Here is a 17779-nt window from a genome sequence, read left to right as displayed (position 1 = left end):
CTTTGTATTACCGCTTCTGCTATGAGTCCAGAGATGGGTGAGCCCATGGGTGTGCCGTTGATTTGTTCATATATTTGGTTGTTGAATGTGAAGTGTGTTGTGAGGCACAGGTCCAGTAGTTTGAGTATGCCGTCTTTGTTGATAGGTTCCCGGTCTTGTTGTCTGTTCTGTATGTCCAGCAGTTTGGCTATTGTTTCTCTGGCTAGGGCTTTGTCAATAGAGGTGAACAGTGTCGTTACGTCGAATGAGACCATGGTTTCTTCCTTGTCTATGTGTATATTTCTGATGATGTCCAAGAATTCCTGTGTTGATTGTATAGAGTGTCTGGATCCGCTGATCAGGTGTTTCAGTTTCTGCTGTAGTTCTTTAGCCAGTTTGTGTGATGGTGTCCCTGGTAGTGATACGATGGGTCTGAGTGGGATGTCTGGTTTGTGCACTTTAGGTAGTCCATAGAATCTGGGGTGATGTTGCTATCAGGTTTCATTCTCTGTAGGTCAGACCTGGTTATCTCTCCGTTTTTTTTGTAGGTTCCTCAGTGTGTTGTTTATCATATTGGTGAGCTGTGGGGTGGGGTCAAACTCCCTCTTTTGGTAGGTGTTGGTATCTGCAAGTAGTTGTTGCGCATTCTGGGTGTACTCCGTTTTGTCCAGGATGACCGTCATTCTGCCTTTGTCTGCTGGTAGTATGATTATGTCCTTATCGTTTCTTAGTATTTTTAGTGCTTCCCTCTCCTTGGTATTGAGGTTATGTGTTTGTCTTTTCCTTGTTATCAGGGATACGATACTTTGTCTCACTGTTTGTTGTGTCTCTTCTATCAGTCCATTGTTCCTGAGTGTGCATTCTAGTGCTGCTAGGAAGTCTGCTGTCTTGGCGTCCCTGTGGTTATAGTTGAGTCCCTTGGCCAGTATTGTTCCTTCCGTGTCTGTGGGAGAGGTTTCTAACCCAGGTATGTGTTGTGGTGTCCTCTCCGTTGTGTGTTAGTTTGTGTTGTTACATAGGACAAACAGGAAGACGGCTAACGATCCGCATACATGAACATCAACTAGCCACGAAACAACATGACCAGCTATCCTTAGTAGCCACACACGCAGATGACAAGCAACATGAGTTCGACTGGGACAACACTACTATTATAGGACAAGCCAAACAGCGAACAGCCAGGGAATTCCAAGAGGCATGTCACTTATCCACCGATTCTATCAACAAACCCATCGACCTGGACCCAATATACCGGCCACTACAGCGGACAGCTGGAACTGACAACCGGAAGCGGCAGGGACAGGCCACTATACATGCCAGAAGAAACAACACCGAAGCGCTTCACAGGAGGCTCCCAAGCACTGAGGATGTCACCTAGACAGGGGACGAAACGTCTGCAACACAAATTTCCAGTTCGGCGAACAGAACCACAATAACGAGCACCCGAGCTACAAATCTTCTCCCTAACTTTGAACACCTATGATGTGTTATTTCACAGACCTCGATAATTGTTCCTTGGTTGATTTTCTGAAGATGTTGACCAGGCCCACCTTTTTAGCTCACATGAAGAAGTCAGTAATACTTAGTTTCTATTTTCTGAACTTCCAGGAGCTGATAATGGGGGGTTAGGCAGGGAGTTGTAGCGTCAACAGCCAAATTCCTCTTCCCAGTAAAAATACACAGTCCAAAATTCGGTCAAAACTCTGGCCTCTCCCTGTCATGCCGACAGTATTTCCACCAGGTTCCAGTTACCATTCAACAGCTGCCATCTGCTTGAGCGTAAGATGTTTGCCAGACTTCAGGAACCAATTCTCAGCCACTGACTTCGTTCATGGACAAACATCCACTATCTGTTTAATCAATGCTCTCCCTTGGTGTCGGAGAACCTGTAGAATCTTTTGATGAAAGACTAACCTGCAGTTAACTTTGAGACCTGGTCCCACAAATAGAGAACAGCTTGTTTGGTCTGTTTATTTTTGACACAAGCTGCTGCTCACAGTACAAAGATCATCTTGAACTCAGTTCATGGCTCCAAACCAAAATTGGTAAAAGAATAAAATAGCAATAATGACAAATCAGTGACTGTTCTAACAATGGTCATTTCTGTATTGTGCAACATTTGAAAAATACAAAACATTACCAATAAATTAATGAAGGAACATTCAATTATTTGCATATGAACTGTATGTTTTTCTATTAAAGCAAAATGCTGAAGATCTGAAACAAACACAGGACAATACTGGAGAGCCTCAGCAGATCTGACAGCTTCTGTGGAAAGGGAAACGCATTTAACATTTCCAGTATGACTTTTCTTCAGAACTGAAAGGGTTAGAGTATGGGTTTTATTTATACTTTTTCCAAAGGCCCAGTACAAAAGGCAAAGGAGTTGTTAATGGTGATGAAGGAGAAAAAGTGATATAAAATGGGTGTACATTAATGTGTGAAAGGGAGACAGTGGGTTCTGTAATCTGAGAGCAAACAAACACAAAACAAATAAGGCCAAGTTGTGTTGGGGGAGGGAGAGAATGTAAGAAAACTGGAGAACAGACATCATGCAGTCAGGCTCTGAAGTTGTCGAATTCACCGTTGAGCCCTCAAGACTGTAGAGGGCCTGAGTGAGAAATGAAAAGTTATTGCTTGAGTTTATGTGGTGCTTTGGAGGAACATTGCTGCAGGCCCAAGGACTGAAATGTTGTCATGAGAGCAAGGTGTTTTTTTTCAAACCGGTCAGGATCGTTCCTGTGGACAAAATGGCTGTGTTCCCCAAAGTGGTTACCCAGTCTGTGTTTTGGCTCTGTGTAAACAAGGTCACATTGTGAGCAGTGAATGCAGCAGATTGAATTGAAAGAAGCAATTCAAACACTGCTTCACCTGGAAAGTGTCTTTGGGGCCTTGGACAATGAGGAGGTGAACTGGTAAGTGTTTACACCTTTTGTGTTTGCATGGGAAGGTGCCGGAGGAACTGTTGAGGGTGATGGAGTGACCAGGATATCACAGAGGCAATGGTCCTTGCTGGATGCTGCTGACAGTCATGGGAAAGGGAAAATGTGTTTGGAGGTGGTGGAAATGGTGGAGAATGGTATTTTGAATATGGAGACTAGCAGAGTGGATGCTGAAGACAGGGGATCCTTATCAATGCCCTCATGGAAGGGAAGAGTGAGAGTGATGGAATGTTGGCTTATATTTCAAGAAGATTGGCGTATAAGAGTACAAAAGTCTTGCTGCCATTGTAAAGGTGCTGATGAGATCATATCTGGAGTACTGTGGGTCATTTACTTAAGGAAAGATATCATTTTATTGGAAACAATTCAGAAAAGCTTCACTGGTTCACTACGATGGGTACGGAAGGATTGTCTTATGAGTAAAGGTTAAACAGGTTGGGAGAAGGTGAGGACTGCAGATGCTGGAAATCAGAGTCAAGAGTGTGGTGCTGGAAAAGCACAGCAGGTCAGGCAGTATCCGAGAAGCAGGAGAATCGACATTTTGGGCATAAGCCCTTCATCAGGAATGAGACTTGTGAGCCAGTGTTGGGGCGGGGGAGCTGAGGGATAAATGAGAAGGGGGTGGGGCTGGTTGGAAGGTAGCTGGGAATGAGATAGGTAGATGAAGGTGAGGGAGAAGGTGATAGGTTGGGGAGGAGGGTCGAGTGGATAGGTGGCAAAGATGATGCACAGGTCAAGAGGGTGGCGCTGAGTTCCAGGCTTGGGATTGGGGTAAGCTTGGGGGGAGGGGAAATGAGCAAACTGGTGAAATCAACATTAATCTTGTGTGGTTGCAGGGTCCCAAGGTGGAAGGTGAGGCATTTTTCACGAGGTGTCGGGTGGTTAGGATTTGGTGATGGAGGAGGCCCAGGACCTGCATTTCCAGGGTGGAGTGGGAGAGGGAGTTAGTGTTCAGCCACAGGATGATCGGGCTGGTTGGTGCAGATGTCCCAGAGATGTTCACTGAAACAATCCGCAAATTGTCGTTCTGTCTCCCCGATGTAGAGGAGACCACATTGGCTGCAACGGATACAGTAGATGGCACTGGTGGAGGTACTGGTAATTTTCTGTCGGATGTGGAAGGATCCTTGGGGCCTTGGATGGAGGTGAGGGGGGAGGTGTGGGTGCAGGTTTTTGCACTTCCTGCAGTGGCAGGGGAAGGTGCCAGGAGTGGGGTGAGGGCTGGTGGGAGTCCTGATCTGACAAGGGAGTCACGGAGGGAATGGTCTCTCCAGAATGCTGATAGGGATGGGGAGAGCATTATACCCCTAGTAGTGGGGTCTGTTTGTAGGTGGCGGAGGGTGATGCGATGTATCCGGAGGTTGGTGGGGTGGAAGGTGAGGACCAGGTGGTTCTGTCCTTGATGTGATTGGAGGGGTGAGGTTCAAGGGCGGAGGTGTGGGAAGTAAAAGAGATCTGCTGAAGGTCATCGTCGACCACATGGGAGGGGAAATTACAGTCTTTGAAGTTGGAGGCCATCTGGGATTTTCTATGGTGGAATTGGTCATTCTGGGAAAGATGCAGTGGAGTCGGAGGAATTGGGGAAATGTGATGGTGTTTTTAATAGGAGGCAGGATGGGAGGAGGTGCAGTCCAGGTAGCTGTGGGAGTCTGTGGGTTTATAGTAGATATCCATGGTTAGTCAGTCACCAGAGATGAAGGTAGATAGGTCTGGGGAGGGGAGGGAGGTGTCTGAGATGGTCCAGGTGAATTTGAGGTTGGGGTGAAAGGTGTTAGTGAAGTTGATGATCTGTTCAACCTCCTCACGGGAGCATATGGTAGCGCCAATGGTCATTGATGTAGCAGAGGAACAGGTGGGGGATGGTGCCAGTGTAGCTGCAGAAGATGGATGGCCACATACCCGACAAAGAGGCAGGCGTAGCTGGAGCCCTTGCGTGTGCCCATGGCTGCCCCTTTGGTTTGGAGGAAGTGGGAGGATTGGAAGGAGAAGTAGTTAAAGCTGAGGATCAGTTCAGCCAGACGGATGAGCGTGTCGGTGGAAGGGTACGAGTTGGGACGGCATGAGAGGAAGAAACGGAGGGCTTGGAGACCTTTGTGGTGGATAGATGTGTACAGGGACTGGATGTTCATGGTGAAGGTAAGGTGTATGGGACCAGGGAAATGAAAGTCTTGAAGGTGAAGGGCACGGATGGTGTCCCGAATGTAGGTGGGACTTTACTCACTGGAGTTTAGAAAATTGTGAGGGGTGATGGCATTGAAACATATAGGATTATCGAAGCTCAAGAGGCTAAATGTTGAAGAATGTTTCACCTCGAGGGAGAGTCTGGGACCAGAGGGCACAGTCTCAGAATAAAGAGGCTGCAATTTAGGACTAAGATGGGGAGAATTTCTTCTCTGAGGGTTGATTGCCTTTGGCATTCCTTCCACAGAGGGCTGAGTCCTTGTGTCTATTTAAGGCTGAGATAAGTAATTGATTGACCATTAAGGAAATCAAAAGTTATGGGGAAAATACAGGAAAGGGGAGTGAAAAATCTCACATCAGCGATGATCCTATTGAATGACAGAGCAGGCTTGAGGGGCCAGATGGTCTTATAGCCTGAAGTGTGGGAGATGGGGTGATGGCCCTGTCAGGTTCAATGTGCGGGGTATGTTTCCTGTTGGAGATAAAGGTCATGTTGGAGGCAGCCTGCTGGAAGGTGGCAAGCAAGTGATATTTTTGAGTAAGTATTTGGAATAGTATGTGTGCTTGTTGGCTTGAAACCTGAGGAAGCTTGCACATCATGCTAACCAAAACTCAGTCTCGGATTGCACATTATAAAAGTCCATTTGAATGAGCAGTGGAGGCTGGCAGGGCTTATGGTTCCAAACAGTTGGAAAGAATCTGGTTGCTCAGTCTAACACTTTTTGCACATCTCTGGCAAGGCTAACAGTTTCTGCTCATTCCTCCAAAGCCCGGAGAAAGGATTGCTGTCAAAATCTTGTTGGGTGGTCTGAAAGTGGTCTTCATGACGAGGTATAAAATAGTTCTGTTTTTACTTTGTAGCATCAGAAAGTGACCTGCAGAACAAGCGCCTGAAGCTGGATTATGAGGAAATCACTTTATGTCTGAAAGAAGTGACTCTGGTTTGGGAGAAGATGCTCAATGTGCCTACAAGGTCAACAGTTAAATTTGACATGGAGACTATTCATGTAGCTATGGGTCAAGGTGAGTAACCAGTATTTATTACTTACCAAATCAACAGTGGATGTAATAAGCTTCATTAATTAATCGGAATAATGAGGTTCTTGTTGGAATCATTTAGTGGTACCAAATTCAGATTCATTTTAACTATTGTATAGAATGTAAAGATAGTGGAATTCCTTTTGACACAGAATCTCCAGATTTTTGGAGTTGAAGTTTCAGTCACCCATTGCATCGCTCACCCGGCTACATTGCCTGAAACCAGGTTTGTTTATGCATTGGGGTAGAATGCAGGGCCTAGCTACCAGGAGATGGTGAGGGGCCATTACATGATGCTCCTCCAGCTTACAGAGACCTATTCTGTCAATGGGAAAAACGTTCCAACTCTTACAATTCTCCTTTTGCTTATGGTGAGCGTGATTTCCTTAATTTTGTTCAAGCGTTATTGAAGTTTCCCATCCGACCCACGTCAATGCCAGATCCCAGAAAGGTACTAACATTCGTAAAGTCCAATGAACCTCTGTTGCAAACAACAATAATCCATCTCGTCACATCTTTATTTGTGTTCACTATGCAAAGCTATTTTTATTAATAGTTGCTTTTCTCCTATGAGTGAAATGGCTATAGTGAATGGAGGGTAACTCCTAGTTGAATTATAATGAAGATATTAACGGCTGCCTATAATACAGGGTGAAATTTAATGGACAGTACATCACAATATCACAAGTTCTGCAGACAGCATTTTGAGATGTTTCTTTTTGGCAATTTGGAATGCAGCTAATTTTCAGAATATTTGCTTGCTGCATTGATCTGAACATGAAAGCCTGCTTTCTTGTGTTCATGTGTTGATCATCAAAGTGAGGATTGCCATTGCCAGGGAGTAAAGCATTTTCCATTTTGGACAAGTATTGTATGCATCAAGTGGTGCCAGGTTAGGCAAAACAAAGCCAAATGCAAAACAACAGTCCTTCCTAGAATCATAGGAATTTACAGTATGGAAGGAAGCTATTTGGCCTGTCATTTTTCTAGCAGCTGACAAGTAGCCATCCAGCTATATCCTGCATTCCAACTATAAAGTTTCTGTCCTTGTTGGCTTCAGAACTTCAAATTCAAGTCTGAGTACCTTTTAAATGCTATCAGGATTCCATCTTTGCCACTAATTGAACAGTGAGTTTCAGATCCTCACCACTGTCTGGGTCAAAATACTTTTCTCTGAAATCCCTGATGAACCTTCTACTTAATCAGAGGGTATTTACTCCTCATCGAGAGAGATAGGGATTTTCTTGGCACTTTATATAGGCCCTCATCATTTTATTTCACTTTAGTTCAGATGACCCTCAGACTTCAGTCCCAAAGAGAACAAACAGCCTGTTTAGTTCTTTCCTCATGTAAAATTCTACAGGCCAGGCAACTTCCTCACAACTCTCCTGCTATCTCTCTGGTGTAATCACATCTTTGCCGTAGTATGATCAGAACCAGACACACTACTCTCATTTCTAACTAGTATTTTAGACAGCTTCACTCTTCTTCCTTGAATATTCTGTGTCCTGATTAATAAAAGCAGGTTTCCCATGTGTTGTCTTAACCAGATTATCTACCTACTTAGTCAATTCTGGATCTTATGATCGCCAATGTACCCCTCTTTCTTTACAGTTCTCAGTATCTTACTATTTAATATGTATCCCTTAACTTCCCAAGTGTACTATCTCACACTCCAAATTGCAGCAACCTTAGATGAGCACACCCGACTGCATTGGTATTATTATTCTCTGTTTCATAAGCCAACCTTCCTATCACCATTTCATTGTCACTCAACTAGTATCCAGTGAGATATTTGTGGCTTCAGTTTTTACAAAGATCCCAACCCTCTGCTTTTACTATAGTCATGGAAGCATGTAGCATTAATGAGTGTGTGCGCTTTTGGAAAAGTGAATGAACCGGTTTCATCACATCTTCATTTTTCATGCCTTGTGGATGTTAACTGAAGACAGGGCAAGATTTAATTCTGATGCCATCTGTGGCCAGTTGGCTTGCTGATGGTCTCTGGTTGAAGGTTGGCACCAAAATGAGGTGTGGCAGTGCTACCAATGCCTGTGGAGTTGCTGCAAGTGAGAATTAGCAATGTCCAGTGAGCAAGGGTGACTGTTCTGTACCATGCATCACTGCCAGTGTCACTACCGCGATTGTGCACGAATGGAGTGGCGGACATGAACATGATAAGTTTCCTTATCTATTTCTATAGCTGTAGGTGAATTGGATTGGGATCACTGAAAGCCATAAAAAAGTGGTCAGAACTGCAGCAGAGCAAAATTGTTTTGCATTCTGTTTTGGTTTGACTTTGATGCAATTATCCCTTGTTGTTTCTTATCAGGGTTTTTTTTAAATTTGAATTTCCCTTTGGGCATGACACTCCCATAACGTCAGAGGCCTGTTTTTGTGCTTTAATGCAACTGTTCAATATTTTCAAAAGATTTGTTGAGAGAATTGACTTCATTCAAAACACTCATTATACTGTTTCCCTAACAGCACATTCTTCCTCATTGATAATGGCAAACAGGTGGCTAACTTGTTGCTTTGTGTTATGATACAATTGCAAAAAAAACGTGAACTGATTTCTGACAGATTTTCAAAAACTAACAGCTGACTTCTACTTTGCAATCTTGCTACAAGAGCAATGACAGCAACAAAAATGAAACACAGTTGTAGCTAAATAAATTGTGGTTACGAGCTTGCCTGACCGTTTTAGATCCTTGTGTGAGCGTACATGGATGTTGCAATTGTTTGGTTTGACTATAGGAAGCGAATATTGTTTTTAATTCCAAAGCTGCTTAAGCACCGGTATGCCGTACAAGTGTTTTTCCCTTTTGTCCAAGTTCCTTCCAATTGCAGAGGACTGGGTGGATAGACTAATGGCAGTGCTGTTCAGGAGAAAGAGCCGAGTGTTTGAGGTAATTGCTGGGCAGCAGCCGGTTCATCAGCTGAAGTATTCCACTTCCTTTTGGGAAAAGGACCCTGAAGTGAATGGATCGTTTAATCAACCAAAGCAAAACTGGGACCATCCATAGAACATTTTGGAATTAGTACAGTGTGTGAGAAGTTTAGGGATCACTAAAATGTCTGTGCACATTAATAAAAAGCACAGTGCTAATATTCTCAAATGTAAATCATGTTTCAACTGTCCCTTTTGATTTCTAGCCCACTGTGTTTGCTTTTCAAAATGAAGATGATAAGAATAGTGCTTTGGTTCTCTTCCTGATTTTCATCTTTTAAAAACAATGACTTATTCTGAAGTGTGATTCCACGGCTGATAATCCTGTTGTATCTTACCCAAAACACCAGCCATCAGTGAGTGTGATTGATAGTTTTGGGGTGCAGAGTGGCAGAGAAACTGATCCTGTCATCTCCTAACATTTATATGTATGCAGTCCTGGTGCAGGTTTTGTTGAATAACTACCATCAAGTGGTTTTCTTTCAGCTTGGAAACCAATTTTCATGTCTTCGCCTTAACAAGGGATCAAACCAAGGACATGTCTAGTCTGAATGACTTGGTTTCACTGTGTTTACTACTTGAGATTTTCGAGACGAGATAGTTTGACTTATTACTGTGAGGTTTCGATCAGTTAAAAATATTACAAAGCCTACTCAAGATTAATTAAAACATCAAGGTGTGGTTCCTCGTCAATGTGTGTACATGGAAAATCTCCATTGTTTATTGCATGCACACTCTGAATTTTATAGGGTAACATGACCCTTGATATCTGGTGGTGAGCCTGTCCACCATTGTGACAGCTGCCCCTTAACAACTTAACAGCAAGAGCATTGTTACGGTGAGGGGACACCCCATTGTGGAAGCAAGTCCCACCTCATTGAGCTGCTGGCCAATTGGATGGCCAGCACTCCTGTAGACCCAGCAGCCCCAGCTGAGATTGCAACCTGCCTCATCAAAGACGAGCCCAGACCTGAGTTAAAGCAGCAGAGTTTCCACATTCAGTACCTGCCCTGGGTAAAATAATAGAGATAAGTTGGTAAGGGGCCCATGTTCAAAGTGGAGACAGAGTGGTGATCATTGACATATTGAGAAGAATATATTCTTATCCCAACACACAGCGTTCCAGTTGGTTATAAGAATTTAAACGTGTGTTTAATGTGGAGAGTGGTAGTGACAGGGAAGTAAGGGACAGAAAAGACCTTGTGTTAGAGGATCAAGTCACCTCATCATGTTTGATTCCATTGATTTTTGACTGCAGAGCTCAAAAATATTACTTGTTTTAACATCCTAATCGCAACAAAGTTCTTCCACATTGGTAGAGTATGAACCCAGCCTGGTAAATCCGACCTGGTTGTTATCATCTGCAATACCTGAAATATGTTTTTTGTCCTGTATAAGAATTATGTGAAACTAGTTAAGTGCTCTAAAGGAGTTGTTCAGTGCTTCATAATTATTATTCTAATATGTATTTAAATTAGGAATAACTGCCACAAATGGACATTTTGCTATTGGTCAAATTTACTTAATTTGGTTGGCATTTCCTACAGAAATGTGCCTTTAAAACATTTTTTGTATTTTCACTCATAATAGAGGAAGATTCACATTTTAAGAGATTTATTTTGGGTGTGTTCAAATGGCACAATCTCTTAAAATATATGTTAGAGTCAAAATATAAACTGGTTTCTCTTTCCACAGATGTGCAGACCTGCTGAGTTTCTCTAGCACTTGGTTTTTATTAAACACAGCCAGCGTAAAAGCTAAATCAAACTGTCAAATGTCAAACTCATTACATGGAAATGAAAAAAAAAGCACAAGGCAAAGATCACATGTGAAATGTTTTTGTCTAACTACATTTAAAGAGGTAAATTTGCAACACGTTAAAAAGAAAACTGGAAATCAAATAAATTGAAAGCTAAATTCCAAAGTAACAACATGTTGTTGCTCTTCTTCTGAGGAGGAGGAGGAGGAGGAGGAGGAAATTCACACCTTTTTCTTAAATTAGAAATCCATGTTGCCAAAGTGCAATGAGCATCACTACTGAGTACTCCAATCTATCACTGTGGGAACGGAGAACCAACCTTCTCTTCAATTATCCATGCGGCGCATTCAATTTATTGAGTGAAGATGACACAGGACATCGGCACGTTTTTTCTTCAGATTTTTTTTGATTTTTGACTTGTGGAAAACCTGGCTGTAGTAATCTTGCTTATATTTGTAATAGTTTAAATGAGACTGTGGTGAACAGAGTTAGTGGGTACCAAAACATTCTTTGTGGTTCCATCCGGGAACCTGGGATGCTACTGCAGCAATTTCACCATCACAGAATATTACGGTGCAGTCAGATTGCAAAGGAATGCAGGTTAAAGTGTATTTTAAAGCAGCAATGAGGTTTTCAAACAGAATTTCAGACCTGGGGTTCCAGGAGCTGAAGGTGGTGCTGCCAGTGGTGAGTGTATTGCAATTGGCCAGAACTGGGGGAGTGCAAATATCACAGGCGTGTGTAGGACTGGTGAATATCTGAAATGGGAGGGGAAAGATCATGGAGTATGGATTTGAAAGTGTTTATTTCCTGTAGGAGGCTGGGTTGTGAGATTCCTTCTCCTTATTCCTAACTTAATGTTTCCTTCCTTCAATTTTAACTGATCTATAAAGCTTGTTTTCTTTTTGAAGGTGGGAATGCCAAAGCTTTGGTAATGACACATCACAACATTAGGTGGCAGCAATGCTAAACTTTGCACACATGGTTATTAAGTTGACCTCCAGTGCTTGAACATGCAACCACAGCAGAGTGAAAGGCAATTCTGATATGGGAAAGATGGAACCACAAAGAATGTTTTGGTACCCACTAACTCTGTTCACCACAGTCTCATTTAAACTATTACAAATATAAGCAAGATTACTACAGCCAGGTTTTCCACAAGTCAAAAATCAAAAAAATCTGAAGTGCTGATGTCCTGTGTCATCTTCACTCAATAAATTGCATGTGCCACATGGATAATTGAAGAGAAGGTTGGTTCTCCGTTCCCATAGTAATAGATTGGAGTACTCAGTAGTGATGCTCACTGTACTTTGGCAACATGGATTTCTAATTTAAGAAAAAGGTGTGAATTTCCTCCTCCTCCTCAGAAGAAGAACATGTTGCTACTTTGGAATTTAGCTTTAAACTTGTTTGATTTCCAGTTTTCTTTTTAACATGTTGCAAATTTACCTATTTAAATGTAGTTAGACAGAAACATTTCACATGTGATCTTTGCCTTGTGCTTTTTTTTTTCATTTCCATGTAATGAGTTTGACATTTGACAGTTTTGATTTAGCTTTTTGTTGGCTGTGTTTAATAAAAACCAAGTGCTGGAGAAACTCAGCAGGTCTGCACATCTGTGGAAAGGGAAACCAGTTTACATTTTGAACTCTAACATGACATCTACAGCACTTTGAAAAAAGAAAAACAGATTACCAGCATCCTCAGTTGTTTGTTGCAATACTGCTGTTACTTTCTTGTATTTATTTTCTGCTTTGATTATAAACCATAAACTGAAGTATATATCCTGCAAGCGTGTGATTGCTGTTAGCACTTCTCAGAACAATCAAGATTATCAGTTTACATTTGGAGAGCACTGCTGTTGATCCCCTAACACTTTGCAGTGTAGTGTTATGTTGAAAAACTCCGGTTTAAACATCTCTCCTGCATCCCTCTTCCCCTTTTCTATCCTGCCCCTCCACCACCAAACTCAGAAAATCTGAGGTGGGCAAGGATGGAAAATATTTGGGACTGTGTCAATCTGCTTTGGCACTTTCTTGCTGGTGCCCAAATCCAGCTGTGTCGAAACAAACCCAAGTGCAGACAGTGCCAGTTAAACATGGGACGCACACTTTGCTTGTCTGGTGCTGGAGATCTTGGGAACTGGGTGAAGAGACAGCAGTGTTTGCCTGTAGTGATTTGTTTATTTAATAATTCCTGCCTTCAATCAGATTTATCACATTGCTACTTCTGAAGACAGGTCACTGGACAGGAAATGTTAACTCTGCTCTCTTTCCACAGATGCTGGCAGACCTGTTGAGCTTCTCTAGCGATTTGTTTTTGTTTTCAGTTGCTAAATTGATTCTAACTTTTTACTAATGCATTAATTTAACTAAATAATCAAATAAATAAGGACACTTTTTGCCCAAAATATTTACTATGATTGGAGATAGAGCAAAATTCCAAAGTATACACCATGCTTGATGTCAAAATACAAAGGGAACAAATTCGCAGTTTCACCTGGAAATATAAATTATCTGCTGTGCCATGTTTGAGGTGTACAAAATTAAAAATTGCACAACACCAGGTTATAATCCAACAGGTTTAATTGGAAGCACACTAGCTTTCGGAGCATCACTCCTTCAGGTGATAATGAAAGAGCGACACTCCAAAAGCTAGTGCTTCCAAATAAACCTGTTGGACTATAACCTGGTGTTGTGTGATTTTTAACTTTGTACACCCCAGTCCAACACCGGCATCTCCAAATCATGTTTGATGTGAACGTTCTAGTGTGCTGCAGAAGCAACTTCTTTGGCTTTTGTGCCAACTTTTTTTTCAAAAGTGAATATTTTGATTTGAAACTGAAACAGAACTCAGCATTTGAAACAAACTTATACTGATAATTTCTGCATTGTAACTCTCATTGCCCTCAGTGACATAGAAGTATAAATATAGGAGAATGGCACACACCGGTCTGATTGCCATTGTTTCCCAATACCAGGCTTACTATAAAATCACCTACTGAGTCTGTATCCAATGGCTGTTTGATTGTGTTAATCAATGCAATCACTTTTTGGGTTGTGCTGCTATATTTAGAATCAGCGATTATTTTCTCTTTTTATGTTAGAGTTTGAATGCAGAATGGATCATCTCTTGAACTAGTGATACTGGAACATGTGTTTAAGATATATCTATATGACTTTTTAAAAACTTATTTATGTGGGGCGTGGATGTCACTGGCTGGCAAGCTTTCAGTTGCTGAGCCTAGTTGCCCTTTGAAGGTGGTGCTGAGCTCCTGCCTTGAACTGCTGCAGTCCACATGCTGGAGGTAGACCCACAATGCCATTAGATAGTTGATGCACTGGTAATGATCTTCCAGGAATATCCTTTAAGATTCTGGAAAAGTTTGAGGGCATTGCACAACTGCCAATGCAACATCTTTATTCTCCTTTTAAAAGTAAAGGACGCAAAATGATCGGTCATCATGGCCACTCTTACTGATAGTTTCCAGATTTATTAATTGAAACTAAATGCCACTAGAATCCATGGTATGTTTTGAACTCTTCTCTCCAGCATTAGCCTGGACCTCTAGATAACTAGCGCAGTAATATTACCACCAGGTCACCCTGTGCCCACTTTGGTCTTTTAATTCCTACCATTTTCATGTCGTGGCCACCTTGTCTTTCAAATCTGGATGGATGTGGTGACATAACATGAATTGAAAAAAAAATGGGTTAAAAAATTGTTTGGAGAAGCTTAATTTACTTTTTATGCGTAATGTTATTATGCGCAGTTAGCAAACACGTCAACCTTTGATGTGAAGGAAGACTGCAAAATGTTTTATATTGCTGACAGGCCTCAACACTGAATCCAAGTTGACCCCTTATCTTATCACCATGATCAGGTAAGTTTGAGATGGGTACATCAAAATGTTTTGATCAACCATGGAAATGGAGGGTTATGGAACAGGCAGGGAAGTGGAGTCAAGGCTAAAGCCAGATTAGCCATTTGAATAAAAGCAAAATACTGCAGATGCTGGAAATTTGAGCCAAACGTGCAGAATGCTGAAGAAATTTAATAGATCTGGCAGCACCTGTGGAGAAAAAAATAAAGTTAATGTTTCTTCAGAACTGAAGAGTCAAGATAAACCTGAAATGTTAACTGTGTATCTCTCTCTACAGATGCTGCTGAGTTTCTCCAGAATTCTCTGTTGGCATCAGATCTTAGCGAATGGTGGATCAGGATCAAGAAGCCAAATGATCCTAAGTCCTGTGATTTTATATTTGGGGTGGGGGGGAAGCTGGGGTTATTGATAACTAGAAACTGAAATGAGCAGATTTACAATTTTCACTCCTACCAAATCCTGTTTTACATGTCAATTTTAACATTGTCCATACAAGCCTATTTAATAATTGTACTAGAAATTATGCATGAAAAATGGAGTGGTAGATCTGTGTGCAAATCTCCAGCACTACGATCAGAATATCGTCAAGAGTCTAGAACCTTTCCTTATACCAGGCCTTGTTATCACATGATTTGGAGATGCTGGTGTTGGACTGGGTTGTACAAAGCTAAAAATCACACACTACCAGGTTATAGTCCAACTGGTTTAATTGGAAGCACTAGCTTTCGGAGCGACGCTTCTTCATCAGGTGGTTGTGGATGACACAATTGTAAGACACAGAATTTATAGCAAACGTTTTACAGTGTGATGTAACTAAAATTATACATTGAAAAATACCTTGATTGTTTGTTAAGTCTCTCATCTGTTAGAATGACCATGATAGTTTCACTTCTTTCATATGTAAATCACAAAATGTTTTTAAAAAAAAGTTACATTCTCAGGTTAACTGTAACAATTGGTGTCAGCCAGTTAAGATGTTAAGATGTTGAAGGTGTTAGCCCCCTGTGTTCCCTGTCTGTGCCGTAATGTTTAGGCTGATTCTAATCTAAAAAGTGAATAAACAGCATCTTACATGGATTCATGCAGTATTTGATCAAAGTATAATGTAACTCCGCTAGTACAAATTCACCCCACAAACGTATATGTGTATGTGTACATGTGGGTTTTTTTTTGTGTCTGTCTGTCTGTCTGGAGTGGGGAGTTGTGATTGTATGTGTGTGTGAGAGAGTGTAAAGTGTCTAAGTCTGTGAAAGGATGCGTGTGTGTGTGTCTGTGTACACTCCTACAGACACACACTCTCCCAAACTCTCATGCATCCTCTCAGACTTTATACACACACACAGACTCTCACAGACTCACACAGACTCTCACAGACTCACACAGACTGACACTCTCAGACTCACACACTCACAGACACACACACGCGCACACACACCCCACCTGCACACATACATGTATACGTTTGTGGAGTGAATTTGTACGTGCAGAGTTACATTGTACTTTGCTCTCAAACTGCATGAATTCATGTAAGACTCTGTTTACTCACTTTTTAGATTAGAATGAGCCTAAACATTATGGCACAGACAGGGAACACAGGGGGCTAACACCTTCAATATCTCAACATCTTATCTGCGCTGACACCAATTGTCACAGTTAACCTGAGAATGTAACTTTTTAAAAACATTTTGTGATTTTCATATGAAAGAAGTGAAACTATCATGGTTATTCTAACAGATGAGAGACTTAACAAGCAATCAAGGTATTTTTCAATGTATAATTTCAGTGACATCACACTGTAAACTTTTGCTATAAATTCTGTGTCTTACAATTGTGTCCTCCACAACCACCTGATGAAGGAGCAGCGCTCCAAAAGCTAGTGCTTCCAGTTAAACCTATTGGACTATCACCTGGTGTTGTAATTTTTAACTTTATCACATGGACTGATACCACAACCAACCCATCGTCAGCCACTAATGGTCCTCATTTGCTGCTGTTCATTCCCCCAGGCTAACCTTTTACGCCTTCCTTTGTCTGCACAACTGATTATCTCTCTCTCAGGGCTCCATCTCCACCTATTGTTTATTCTTTTTCCCCCTTCTTCCCACCCCATCTGCAGCATATACTGTATACCAACCTTTTCCTAGCTACAGTCAGTTCTGAGGAAGGGTCACTGGACCTGAAACATTTACACTGCTTTCTTTCCACAAGTGTTGTCAGACCTGCTGAGCTTTTCCAGCAAGTTTTTTTTTGCTTTTGTGTCTTTCGTATGCCTGATAAGCTTCATAAATTAACATGATGTGGAATAAGCTGTCACTCAAAATCAGCAAGGTGAACGTCTTCAAAAACCACCCCGCACATCAGCTCCATCTAGGGAGACGTTGGAAGTCATTGGACAGTTCCATATTCTGGCATTTAGCTTTTGCAAAAGGTCACCACCAAACAGTAGATCTAGCAAAGAATGAGCTGTGCCAGTGCAGCTTACTGAAAATTGTGATAGCGGGCCTTTCATAATTGCAATGTCCATAAGAAGCCAACAGTACTATTGTTGTCACTACCTTTCATCAGTTCAACAACTAAGCAAAAATCAACACATCAGACCTTTGACCACATAATTTGTCAAAGTGATATGTTTCAAGAAATGTCTTCGGGGAAGGGGGAGATGGGGAGACGCTGAAGAATTTTATTGGAAAACATGTTAAACATTAAGTGCTTCTCAGCAAAAGGAGTTATCACAGAAGAGCATTAATAAGGACCATTAGTGGCTGACAATGGGTTGGTTGTGGTATCAGCCCAACAGATGTTTGGAGAATTTTCACCAGCAGTTTCTCCACAGGGCACTGAAAGTCAAGTGGAAGACAGGAGGACCAAGTTCAGTAGCCTCCATTTCTCCAGCATTACAATTACAATCATGTAAAATTAGCTCCAGTGCACTGCATCCATATGCCAAACATTGACCTCTGACCCAGGTCATCTGTTTACATCCAACAATGGCATGCTCAGTGAGAACAGAGAAAACAGTTTAAATACACTGGAGGCCTCATTCAAAA

General features: G+C 41.8%; 1 protein-coding gene across 5 annotated transcripts in view; it reads left to right on the top strand.

Annotated features, from left to right (window-relative positions):
- The window catches only part of tbc1d1 (TBC1 (tre-2/USP6, BUB2, cdc16) domain family, member 1), a 296242-nt gene that overhangs the window by 235809 nt on the left and 42654 nt on the right, over window positions 1–17779 (top strand). For all 5 annotated transcript variants that reach the window (XM_043693132.1, XM_043693142.1, XM_043693152.1 and 2 more), the window contains one exon: window positions 5964–6125. In XM_043693132.1, coding sequence (XP_043549067.1) covers window positions 5964–6125 — 162 coding nt within the window. The remainder of the gene's footprint in view (window positions 1–5963; window positions 6126–17779) is intronic.

This window comes from Chiloscyllium plagiosum, chromosome 1 (assembly GCF_004010195.1).
Source record: "Chiloscyllium plagiosum isolate BGI_BamShark_2017 chromosome 1, ASM401019v2, whole genome shotgun sequence".
NCBI lineage: Eukaryota > Metazoa > Chordata > Chondrichthyes > Orectolobiformes > Hemiscylliidae > Chiloscyllium > Chiloscyllium plagiosum.
Note: the sequence above shows the minus strand (reverse complement) of the source record. Positions and strands in the feature narration are given on the sequence as shown.